We start from the raw sequence: 11458 nt of genomic DNA on the forward strand, positions 1-11458 counted from the left end.
AGGTTAGCCTTCGCAGCCATTACGCCGGGCTTTGGTTTGTTCTTTCGTCCCACGTAATAAACTAACCAACACAACTAGTCCGAGCTCAGACGAACTTGACTTTCGTCTCACATTTTATGGTCAAAATAAACAAGCTCAATTCTTCAATGAGTTTCGTTTCACTTGATTTTGAATTTGCTCGGAAATTCGTTGATAAGCTCTTTTAAACTCCCAGGATCAGTACGTCTATGTCGTCTAATGACATGGTTGCGCCAGCCATTCTCCAGTTTTTTCAACTCGTCCTCAGATCGTGACCGTGAATATTCAATCACCTTTAAGTCTCACTTGCCTTCATCCTTTCTCTCAGCTTTCCTTCACTTAACGTTGAGGCACAAGCTGACGTTCATTTTATTTTCTGCGCCCTTCAATATTTATTTTATCTATTTATTAATACATTTATTCTTTAGACTGTTGAGAATTCTTTCTCTTTTTTAAATTTATAAAATATTATCATACAGAAATCCCTTCAAATTTCCATTCACTTACTTTCAAGTTCTCCCCTTCTTTGTTCCCTCCCCGCATATCCTTCTCTTACTTCTTTCTTTCCTTTCACGACGGCCTTCTCTCTTCACTATCACAGCTCAGCTTATTGAAACCTTTAGCCCTTCCCCCCCCCTCTGCCACGACACCTCAAACACCTCACGTCCATCCATCTGTTAACACTGTCCATTGACAGCAGATGATCACCAGCTATCCACAATGGAAGATACCGCGGCTCAAGATGTTGCCACCGACACCACCAGTGCCCCAGGCTTCCCCGATCCCAGCCCTCAGGAGGCCATGTTCTTTTTCAACATGATCAAGAACATGAACAACCAGCCTGACATAGATTGGGACGGCGTCGCCACTGACTCTGGATTCAAGAACGCCGCTGTGGCCAAGGTGAGATCTTCATCCTTTCCCGATTCCAAAAAGGCATCCCTAACACTTTTAGAAACGCTTCTACCAGATCAAGCAAAAGCTTGGTCTCGACTCGCGCACCAACACAGCCGTTGTCAAGACGCCGCGCACTCCACGCACTCCACGTACGCCAAACACACCACGCAAGCCGCGCAAGACCAAGGGCACCACCGCCGTTGCTGTTTCTGCTGCAAGCGATGCCGCTGATGCCGACAATGAGGACACGGAAGCGGCTCCTCTTACACCGCCCAAGAGTGCCAAGCGCCGCAAGACCAACACGGGAAAGGCCGTCAGTATGGAGCTCTCTGAAGCCAATGTCAAGAAGCTTCGTGATGTCAAGCTCGAGGCCAATTCTGAGGCCACTCCTGAGGCCACTCCCAAAGCAAGTCCCGAACCGGCCACTGACAAGAAACAGGGCAGAAGCCCCCTCCCCTTCCACCGCGCGCAGCAGCGCACGCCTTCAGCCTCAGAGAGTGGCAGTGAGGATAAGAACTTGGCGAACGCCGAGGATAAGGGTGTAGCTGGCCATTGCGTTGATGACGTGATGCTTGACAGCATTACTGTGACTCCTCCTAGAGTCAAGTGCCATGGAGACGAATTGATCAAAGATGAGAGCGAGATTTAATTAACTCTACGGAAACACCCACTGGACTACGAGGTTGCACGCAAAGTGACGGGAATGTTAAAGGGACTATATATGCGAATGAATGAATGAATTGACGCCGGAGGCTCGCAAGGGTTACCCTAGAGGACATGTGGTCTACAGGAAAATGAGTAAGAAGAATCATTCATACGGTGGACGGACGATGTCAGAACGAAAGAAAAGACATATCTGAAACTCAAATAAAGCGATCATTCATCTATTTGTTTGGTGACTGTAAAAGGCAAAGAAAGCACAACGTAGTGTCTGTATTGACAGTCGAATTAGTAACCCCAAAACGCCATACCCTGTCTTCGCGTAATCTGAAGATCATGACTACCATAGAAAAATACAAAAACAATTCAAGGATGTCTCATCGCAACCTTTACCTCCGCGGTTTCTTTTCCGTTCCCGAAGACTCGTCATCCTTGTCGCTGCCCTTCTTCTTCACTGCCTGAGTCACGCGCAGACTCTGACCTTGACCCGCAAAGTATTGTGGCTTGCCGGCATTGGCTGCCTCCTCCTCCTTTTGCTCCTTGGTCTTCACCGGCCGGATGTGGTACCCAAAGAACAGCTTGTTCGCAGGCAACCGTAATGGTTGAGGGCCCGTTCTCCGGCGCGTATTGCCAGAGCCTTCGGCCTTGTTGCTCGACACACCGGCTACGGGTGTCGACGGCTTCTTAGGTGTTGACGCTGACGAGGCGGTGGTTGCTGCTGCGCCCTTTCCTTTCTTGGTGCCGATCCGATGACCCTCGCCTTCAAAGTTGGTGCCCACATGCGCGGCCGAGCCCGGTGCGATGGCATCGTAGTTGATCGCCTGCGCCATGCTGCCCTGGCTGTGCAGCACACCGCCCGCCGGCAGTCCACCGCTGAGACCGGTCCCTGCCACGCTGCGGGGCGTGCTGGTGCCGCTGTTCTTGGCCGCCGCTGATAGGGCGCTCCGGTCCGGCTCGACGTAGCCCACGGGCGGTGCAAAGTCCACGGACACGTCCGTCTCGATCATGCTGACGCCCATCTTGTCCGTCTCGGGCTTGACTTCTAGGACCGCCACGTCGTACACATCGCCGTTGTATTCAAAGCTGAAGACGTCGCCCTTGGTCAGCGTGGCAAAGTTGCGGAATGCGCGCTCCAGCACGGCCTTGGGATCGCTAATATCGAGAAATGCGGGCGACTGTGGCTGCAGCTTGACCATGCGAGCCAGCTCGAGTGACGTCGTCTTGATCTGAATCATGTCACCAACGTCCAGCTGCAGCGTCTGCATCATCCACTGCGGGATGTAGGCCCGGCCCTCTTCGGCCACAAACTCGAGCACGCCGCAGTGCGAGTGCTTGCCCTTTTCTGCGTTGACCATCTCCATCAACAGCGGCCACTGCACATGCAGCCGGGACACCTTATCGAGCGCCGACGGCGGCAGCAGGATCTTGGAGCCGTAGTTGAGCTCGGGACGGTCGTTGCCTGGTGCCATGGCCATTGGGTAGCAGCGGTAGTATTCGTCGAAGCGCATCGCAGCGGCACCGCGGCCGCCACGCCGGGGGTCGAAGCCATAGCCGGTGTTATACTAGACGGAGAAAGAAAGCAGAGTCAGACCGAATTCGCGAGTCCAAGAGAAGAATAGAGCACCTGGAGGTATGTTTGATGCACGCCTCACCATTTTATGTTGCTATTCTTCAAGAGTCGCTGTAAAAGGCGTCGGGTGTAGATCTCTTTTCGTGGGTCGAGAAGGTTGACTGCATGTACTGATAACGGTGCACAAAGAGAGAGGTGTCGGAAATCCGTTGGGTGGTGGAAAGTGAAGAGTCGTCGTTCACCATGTGGCAAGTTGTGTACGTCGGAGATATTGGTGCGTGCGTTGTTGCCTCTGTTGGCTGAGGCAGCTAACAATGACGATTTGCGGACCCACCCACTGGTCGGGGAAGTTGGGAGCTTCAGACAACAAGACGCCTGCCAAACGAGGGGCAAAGCTGTCGCTGGTCTGCCCAGTTACAGCGGGATAGGTGCTAAAACGGCGCCTGAACATCTCTGTAGAGTCATGTGACGCAGCCGATCTAGGCCTTATTAGGTCATTTTTGGTGTATGCTATACTGTCAAGGCTTCTGCAAAGCTCCACAGCCTTGCGAACACCACACCATTTTGCAATCATACTTTGGACAGCTCACATCTTTCGAATTGAGTTCGATATTTCATATACCCACATTCCTCAAGACATCCACACAATGTCATCCAGATATGCCGCTGCGCGGCCAAAACGCGCCGGCGAGTCCTTTGCGCGACAACATCACGGTGGCGGAGGTGGAGGAGGAGATGGAAATGGGAGCGACGATGAGGGTGCTAGTGGTCACGATCCAGGCAAGAAGGTTACTTTCGATATGCGCAACCCATCGGCGTTGGCCCCAGAAGCGCGTGAAGACGACGAGGTGCTGGAGGCAGATGTGATTGGCGTGAACGCAGGCGCAACAAAGCGCGGCGCGGTCAACATTGACGGTTACGACTCAGACTCGGACAATGAGACGTTCAACGCACGTGCGGCACAGCGGAAACGGCCAGCAAAGGCATCCGATGCCGGCGTGGGATTTAGCGTGTCAGGGAATCCAGACGTAGAGGTTAACTTGTTTGACGAGCTGGACAACTACGACAAGCGGCTCAAGGGCGAGCCAGTGGGAGATGAGAAGAACGGTGGCAAGGGCGGCGGTGACAATGCCGACGATGATGACGACGACATGTTTGGTGGCGGCGACGATGACGAAGATGAAAAGACCAGAACAAAAAAGGCGAGCAAAAACGGAGATGGCGATACCGATGAGACGGGCAAGAAAAAGTGGAAGGAAGTGCGGTTCTTGCGAAATATCGAGGGCCAGGAAGAAGACAGCAAAAGCGGCGGCCACGTTCGCCTTGACGAGGAGTCAAGCAGTGACGAGGAGGATGCCGAGCTCGCCATCCAGGAGGAGGGCGTGGACGAAGAAGTCGGTCCGGGCGGTCTCAAGAAGCACGCGCCTCGCATCGACGCCTTCAACATGCGCCAAGAACAAGAAGAAGGTGCCTTTGACGAGTCCGGCAACTACATCCGAAAAGCCGCCGACGCGGACGACCTGCACGACAGGTGGCTTGAAGGTGTGAGCAAGAAGGAGATGAAACGTGCCGCGGCTGCACACGAAAAGCGCGAGGCCGAACTGCGGCAGGTCCGCCGGGAAGAGGACGATATCATAACAGCGGATGTGTTTGGGGCGCTGATTACACGCCTGGAGCCTGGCGAAACGCCACTCGCAGCACTCGCGCGGCTGGGCAAGAACGCAAATCAGTCCAAGAAGCCAAAAAACAAGCGCATCCCAGCGTGGCGGCTCAAGCAGATGGAGAAGAAGAAGCAGGCCCAGAGCGGCGACGATGGCGACGATGCAGACCAGATGGACGTCGACAAGACGAATGCGTCTGGAGAACCCAAGGCGGCTGATGACCCAAAGCAGGCGCGGCTGAAGAAGGAGATTGACGTCATTACGGAAGCTGCCGACCGTCTACTAAACCGCGACTATGCCGAGATCTACGACATGGTCCGGGAGAAGCTCATCAAAGAATATCGCGTCGAGACTGGCGAAACGTGGGTTGACCCAGAAAAGCCGGTAGACAATGGCGTTCCAAAAGACGTTAACGCTGCCAAGCTATGGGAATATCGGTGGATTGATGGCCGAGACGGTGGAGTAAAGCAAGGGCCCTACGATGCACCGACCATGAAGGCATGGCAGGATGCTGGCTATTTCGAAGGCGTTGAGTTTCGACCAGCAGGGAGCGGCGGTGCTTGGCGCAAGGATGTCTCTTTTGCATGACCGGCAACACCTTGGGCTTAAATATGATAATATAAAATCCAACGCATGTGGGCGGAGTTTTGGTCAACGAGAGAATAGGTTTACAATAAAACCACAATTAATTTACGTCAAAGGTATGATGGTAAATATATGACAGGGAAATCGGTTTTACTAATACAATGTATTTTAATTATAATCTACCATCCCACTCCATGACGCCTTTTTTTCCGTCCCCCGAGGCAGCTATAAAAGTCGTAAACAGCAAAGAGCATAAAAGACAAAGGTAGCTAGTCTGTAAGCTTCTACAAGACCAAGTTGACTGTGTAAGGCAAAAAGAAACACAAAAAACAATAAAACAGATCGTTGTCACCTCTAGACGGTATACGTCCATTATCCACCTTAGCTCATGTCCATCTTCTCGCCGTGGCCGTTTGCCGTCAGCGAAAAGTCGACTACGCCGTCGTTGCCAATCAGCCGCTTCTCCGACTCGGACACAAACTTGACGCTGCGCACCGGGTCGTAGAACAGCTTGAAGCTCCGCTGCACGTCCTCAACCGACACTTGCTTCGCACGACGCTTCGCGCTCACTAGCTGCGACGTCGTGATCAGGTTGCTGGCATAGCGCAGGCCCGTCTCCTGGCCAATCTTGGTCAGCAGCGCCAGCGCGTCCGGCGTCAGCTCAACCTCCTCTTCCTGTGCCCGGATGCCCAGGATCTTGTTGATCTCCTCGGGTCCGTACGGCTGCGTCGAGATGATGGACACGCGGTCCAAAAAGTCCAGCGGCAGGCCGTGCGGGCTCTTGTAGTCTGTGCCCCGGATGCGCGACTGGCCGCGGTTGCTTGCCATAATGACAATGGGCGCCAGGTTCACCTCCAGCGCACGGTTGATGTACGAGAAGCACTCAATATCCAGCATATGCACCTCATCGATGAACAGCACGCCGGGCACAATCTCCGCCTTGCCCTCCTCCTTCCACTCGGCCACCTTTGTGTTGATCTGGTCACGGATCTCGCTGCGGATCTCGCCGGTGTCACCCGCGAACAGCGCCAAGAAACCCTGTGTCCGCGAGTTGATCACGTCAATTTCGTGCAGCGAAACGGTGTGGACGACCTCTTTACGCTTCTGCAGCTCACCCTCGGGGCACTGCACGAACTTGGTGTCGACACCCATGGCGTCGTAGTCCCGCGACCGCGCATACGAGCGGCCCAGCTTGGTGATCTTGCCTGACGACTTGTCGATGGAGATAATGTCGCCAGCCATCACACGCTCCTTGGTCATCGCGTCAATCATCTTGCTACCCATATCGTAGATGGCCTCCATGTCGGTGGTCTTGATTGTCAGCTTGCCCTGCTTGGCACTGCCCGTGACGCTGCGGTCGATCTGGATCTCGACCACCTCGCCCTCCATGATCTCGCTCTCCTCCTTAATGCGCACACCGATGGATTTGCGGAATGCCTGTGTAAGGGCTTCGGTCTTGCTCATCTCCAGCGAGAAGATTTCGGACGAAGCAAGGGACGTAAACGGCACGTCGGGGCCGAGGGACTGCGCCATTCCTGTTGCAATAGCTGTTTTTCCGGTGCTGTTGTCGAGAAAGAACATATCACGTCAGTCAACGCCAACATTTGCACAGCCTAGGTCAACCACCAACACATTGGTACACTTACCTAGGTGGTCCGGCAATGAGAACGGCGCGGCCGGCAATCTTGCCCTGCTTGATCATCTCCAGAATCACGGCAGCCGCCTTGCGAGCCTTCTCCTGGCCAACAAGGCCCTGAGACAACTGGCGCGGCTCGAGTGTATCAGCATCGACGCCAAGCCCACGGATGTGGGAATGGGCAGCAATGAGGTTCAGGCCCCGAATGTCCTTGCTGTCGGAGGAGGTGATCACGGTCTATACCAGAGAGGGAGAAGACACACGTTAGCCACGCTCGCCACGGCGAAGCATTGGTCAGGATTCGAAGAAACATACAGCAGCCATCTTTGCAGAAAAGAGAAACAGGTCAGTCCCGTGCGTCCACTCGTGTTGGTCGTCAATTGTCGTTAAGCGAGAGTGATGGCCGTACTATTGTGGTGATAAGTTGGCTGCGCGCGCTGTCAAATAGGTCTAAAATTTTTGGGAAAGAGGGCCGCAAGTGTAGAGGGTGGTACGAATTATTACAGGCGCGTTTCGGCGGCTGGTTGAGTGCTGAGCTCAAGGGATTGTAAGAATGTATCCAGTACAATTCCCAAAGCTAGTTTGGTTTACATTTGTGTGGATATGAGGTGTCCAAGGTACTTATCTCCTAATCTTATCAACTGCTGCCGTGACTGAAAGTCAGTGTGCCTCTTTGACAGTGTGGTAAGCCTAGCCTATTGCAGTTGGATTTGTTGCAAAACGGAGTACGCGCGACCCCAGGGAAGTGCTTCACCACTTGCGCCTTCCCAAAGTAATATTTCCAAGGCGCTCCTGCCTCATCCGATGGCATGAAGTCAACAAATGTCATGTCGTGTTTCCGTATTTGCAATATCTCAAAAAAAAAAAAACACGCCCATATGGCAGCGCCCAAATACAATCAGAGAACGAAACGAAATTCTACAGACGCAGCCCCTGCAGTTCAGCTGAAAAGCGGGAGCATACCACCAACACGAAAATAGTATCCCATCTCTGCAGCCAAAATCTCCTCGTCCCCTATTTTGTGCTTCCAGTAACCCTTAATCTCGACGACAGAACGAAACCTTCAGTCCAACATCCATCTACAGCATAATCAGATACCCTTATCGACCGTACCCACAACCCCTCGTGCTTCCTAATCGTTGGAATCCGCGCGTTCGCATAGACGTGTAACGCACGCGCTCCACACACGCCACTTCTGCACATACAGCAGTTTAGCCGTCCCAACAACGACGTCTTCTGAATAGCCGGCGTACCGTAGGGCAACGGTCGACGAATACAAGAGAGAAAGCACAGCCACTTCCCACGCCACAGACTGTCACAGTCTCGATGACAGCTTGTCATGGTGCACGATCATCGGTACCAATCCGCTGATACATGGCGGCGAGACTCGGACGATTACGATTTCCGTAGGAGCCAACCGTCTCGCTACTCGCGGGACAGCAACCGAGACAGAGAATACGACAGGAATCGAGACCGAGACCATGAAAGGGACCGCGGCAGAGAGAGAGATCGCCGATGGGGCCGGGATATTGACCGGGACCGGAGTCGGGATCGATCTTCTGGCGCTTCAAATAATACCATTTTAAGTCCGACTGGGCAAGAACGGGACCAGAGGCCAATGGAGACGGCAACAAAGGGCGCACTCGATGCCGCTCCACAGAAGAAGCCATTTGAGGGACGGCCAGGTTCGTATCTTGCGCGTCTGGACTTTGCATGCTCCGACTGGATGCAACTTTCTCTGCTCTCACACCCTCCAGTTGTACAGATGACTGACACTTTTTCTCGTGCAACAGTACCCAAAGGTCCAAAGGCCGAGCTGAGGCATGCCGTCCAATCTGCTTCGTCACACTCCGAACCCAGAACCCCGACAAGTCTCAACGACAAGATTCCTCTGGTCACAAACAGCCACCCCAAGCCAATCGAAACCAAGACTAAGGATTCTTTGGCCCACATGCTGTTGTCCATCCTCAGGAAGGCTAGAGATTTGGGGGAGCATGAGCATGCTAAGAAGTCTCTCGACGTACTGGACAAAAGGAGAGAAGAGCAAATGCGAGCACTTTCCAAAAACTCCGACTTTCCGTCCTTGCCTGAGCTCCACAGGCCAAAATCAGACGCTGAGATTAGACGGCGAGAGGTTGCCGAGCAGAATGTGGCCAAGAGCACGGGAGATCTTACCTCGGCAGTCAAAAACTTTATGCCACATTTCTTTGCGTGGAAGCAACCAGTTGCTACCTTGGAAGGAGATGTGAAAAGCCTTAACACAAGGCAGGAGGTCTTGGAGTCAAAACTTCAAGGCCGGTCTCTGGAAACCTTGGAGGAAGAGAATACGACGCTACGAGATCAAGTCAGAGTTTTGGCTGGACTCGTAGAATCTCTAACCACAAGAGTGGACAGTATGAGCTCGACGATAGACGCCGCAAGTGGTACAAGCACAGAACTTGTACCGCAGGTCGATAAACTTACCGCGGAGTCGCAAACTCACGCATCTATGATCGGAAGCATACAGGCAATTGTGGCCGACCACAGTGCAAACATTACAAAGATCGATTCTGTTGTTTTAAAGCCAATAAACGACTTCATGACAATAGAGAAGCCGCAGCTGATGGAGAAGCTGGAGAAGCAGGAAATCGCTCTTGGAAAATTGAGGACTGAAATGCTTGCAATTGAGTCTGGCTTAAAAACATCCCCGCCAGCAGACGGACAGTCGCAAGGACAGCATGATAAGGTGCATGGAACAGGTTCTAAAACTGCACCTGTTCCCGCCCCTACTGCCTCGAATGCTGGAACACCGCCCACTACAACACCGCTGGCGTTTCCTGGAGACGACTTTACGAGCTTGCGGATAGAAATCAGTAGGCTTAATGAGCGAATTGGTCCACTGGAGAAGATACCGGAGACGGTCGAAAATATACAATCGCGGCAGGCGAAGGCGGTTGCATTAAACAGCATCGAGAGAAACAAACTTCGCGACGAACTGCGGAAAGAAGTGCGTACGGGATGGGACAACTTGGCCGTGACATTTGGTGATCTCATCGACAAGGAGACCAAGGAACGATCTATGGATAGTGAACGTCTGAAGGAGCTCGAAAGGACTCTTCGGGATCTCAAAGAGCTGCCTGGCTCTACCACCGACAACGCCCGAATAGCGTCTACGACAGCCAACACCGATGTGGATATGGCAGAAACAACGCTGGAACCATTTCTCTCTCCGGTGCCAGAGCCCGTTAGCACAGTTGGCCCTGCTGAGCCTATTGAGCCTATGGAGCAACTTACGGCTATGCCGCCGGCCGTCACGCGAGTATCGAACACAGGACCGGCAACGAAATCGTCACAACCTGGTAGCAACCCCGATGTACGAGACCTCGAAAAAGAAATGCGGCTTCTTCAGCAGAGAATGCAGTATTCAGAGGATGATGTACGGGCGGTGCGGGTCGAGTTTGACGGGCAATGTGCCACTCTGAGGATGATGGTTTCGACACTGGACTCGCAATTCAACAACCTGACAACCAAGGACTTATTCCACGCTATCATCGGCCACTTGGAGAAAATGTACCCAAATGCACGGCAACTGCAGGAAGACGTGAAGAGAATTGGGCTCGATGTCAATTTAATAAAGCAAAACAACCGAATCACCGACGAGACTATCCAAAAACTGGAAGATATCATAGCTGCGCCGGTAGGCCAGAAGCGGCTTTTGGCAGGACGTGCGGACAACGGAGGTCATGTGGGTGAATCCTCGTCGATGATAAAGCGGCAAAAGACCAGCGGGACTACACCCAACGGCAATGCTTCCACGAACAGCCCGACGAACCGCCCTGTGAACGGTGCTGCCGTGGCCTCGGCGTCCGCCAGTTCGTAGCCTGCGAGGCTCAGACTATTATTGGCAGCCCCTTATTTTGGCAGCCAACCTACACTTAGTATTTTATGACCTCGGAGATTGCATCATTTTGTTACAAGGGCCATGTTGCCTTTTATTATCTATTAGGTGCGATAATATTTGGTCATTGGGACTTGACGGATAATACCTGGTATATCTGCAACTGTCAAAGCGTGGCTATGCAATGGCGACTTTTGTTGTAATGCAATAGTACTCGACGGAGAGTTAAAATACCCGACGAAGACAATCAGATCAAATTCGGAAACTACAATGGTGATAGCACAGACTGTGCCCGTTATGGTTGTTATCTTGATGTGTGTTGCCGCGGATTTGTAGTGTCTTAGATGTACCGCTTTCGGCCTCCACAAACGTTGAGCCTGCCCATTGTTGACTTCACCCTCGAACGCTTTGTTCTTTCCTCACTTTAAGCAACGCAATTGGTTGTTCCCTCAATAAATTGAGAGCTCCCCAAAACGGAAGGTATGGTGGCGTCCTCCTCAACTCTGCACTTTCGACGGATTGCTAGTGATTGGCCTGTCGTCGATATGCGCCAT

General features: G+C 52.8%; 5 protein-coding genes across 5 annotated transcripts; 3 read left to right on the top strand and 2 right to left on the bottom strand.

Annotated features, from left to right (window-relative positions):
• Positions 1–738: 738 nt before the first annotated feature.
• Positions 739–1564, top strand: SPSK_01909 (uncharacterized protein; the record flags this gene model as incomplete). Its single annotated transcript, XM_016728808.1, has 2 exons — positions 739–921; positions 974–1564. The coding sequence occupies 2 exons, from the start codon at positions 739–741 to the stop codon at positions 1562–1564; spliced, it is 774 nt and encodes a 257-aa protein (XP_016590030.1).
• A 400-nt stretch (positions 1565–1964) lies between these two features.
• On the bottom strand, positions 1965–3230 carry SPSK_01772 (ubiquitin fusion degradation protein 1; the record flags this gene model as incomplete). Its single annotated transcript, XM_016728676.1, has 2 exons — positions 1965–3137; positions 3228–3230. The coding sequence occupies 2 exons, from the start codon at positions 3228–3230 to the stop codon at positions 1965–1967; spliced, it is 1176 nt and encodes a 391-aa protein (XP_016590031.1).
• Positions 3231–3792: 562 nt separating this feature from the next.
• Positions 3793–5394, top strand: SPSK_01662 (CD2 antigen cytoplasmic tail-binding protein 2; the record flags this gene model as incomplete). Its single annotated transcript, XM_016728569.1, has 1 exon — positions 3793–5394. The coding sequence occupies one exon, from the start codon at positions 3793–3795 to the stop codon at positions 5392–5394; it is 1602 nt and encodes a 533-aa protein (XP_016590032.1).
• A 378-nt stretch (positions 5395–5772) lies between these two features.
• On the bottom strand, positions 5773–7351 carry SPSK_01672 (RuvB-like protein 2; the record flags this gene model as incomplete). Its single annotated transcript, XM_016728579.1, has 3 exons — positions 5773–6952; positions 7038–7264; positions 7343–7351. The coding sequence occupies 3 exons, from the start codon at positions 7349–7351 to the stop codon at positions 5773–5775; spliced, it is 1416 nt and encodes a 471-aa protein (XP_016590033.1).
• Positions 7352–8366: 1015 nt separating this feature from the next.
• SPSK_01474 (uncharacterized protein) lies at positions 8367–10886 on the top strand (the record flags this gene model as incomplete). Its single annotated transcript, XM_016728386.1, has 1 exon — positions 8367–10886. One exon carries the CDS (start codon positions 8367–8369, stop codon positions 10884–10886), a length of 2520 nt encoding a protein of 839 aa, XP_016590034.1.
• Positions 10887–11458: the final 572 nt, after the last annotated feature.

This window comes from Sporothrix schenckii (assembly GCF_000961545.1).
Source record: "Sporothrix schenckii 1099-18 chromosome Unknown Cont42, whole genome shotgun sequence".
In the NCBI taxonomy this organism is placed as follows: domain Eukaryota; kingdom Fungi; phylum Ascomycota; class Sordariomycetes; order Ophiostomatales; family Ophiostomataceae; genus Sporothrix; species Sporothrix schenckii.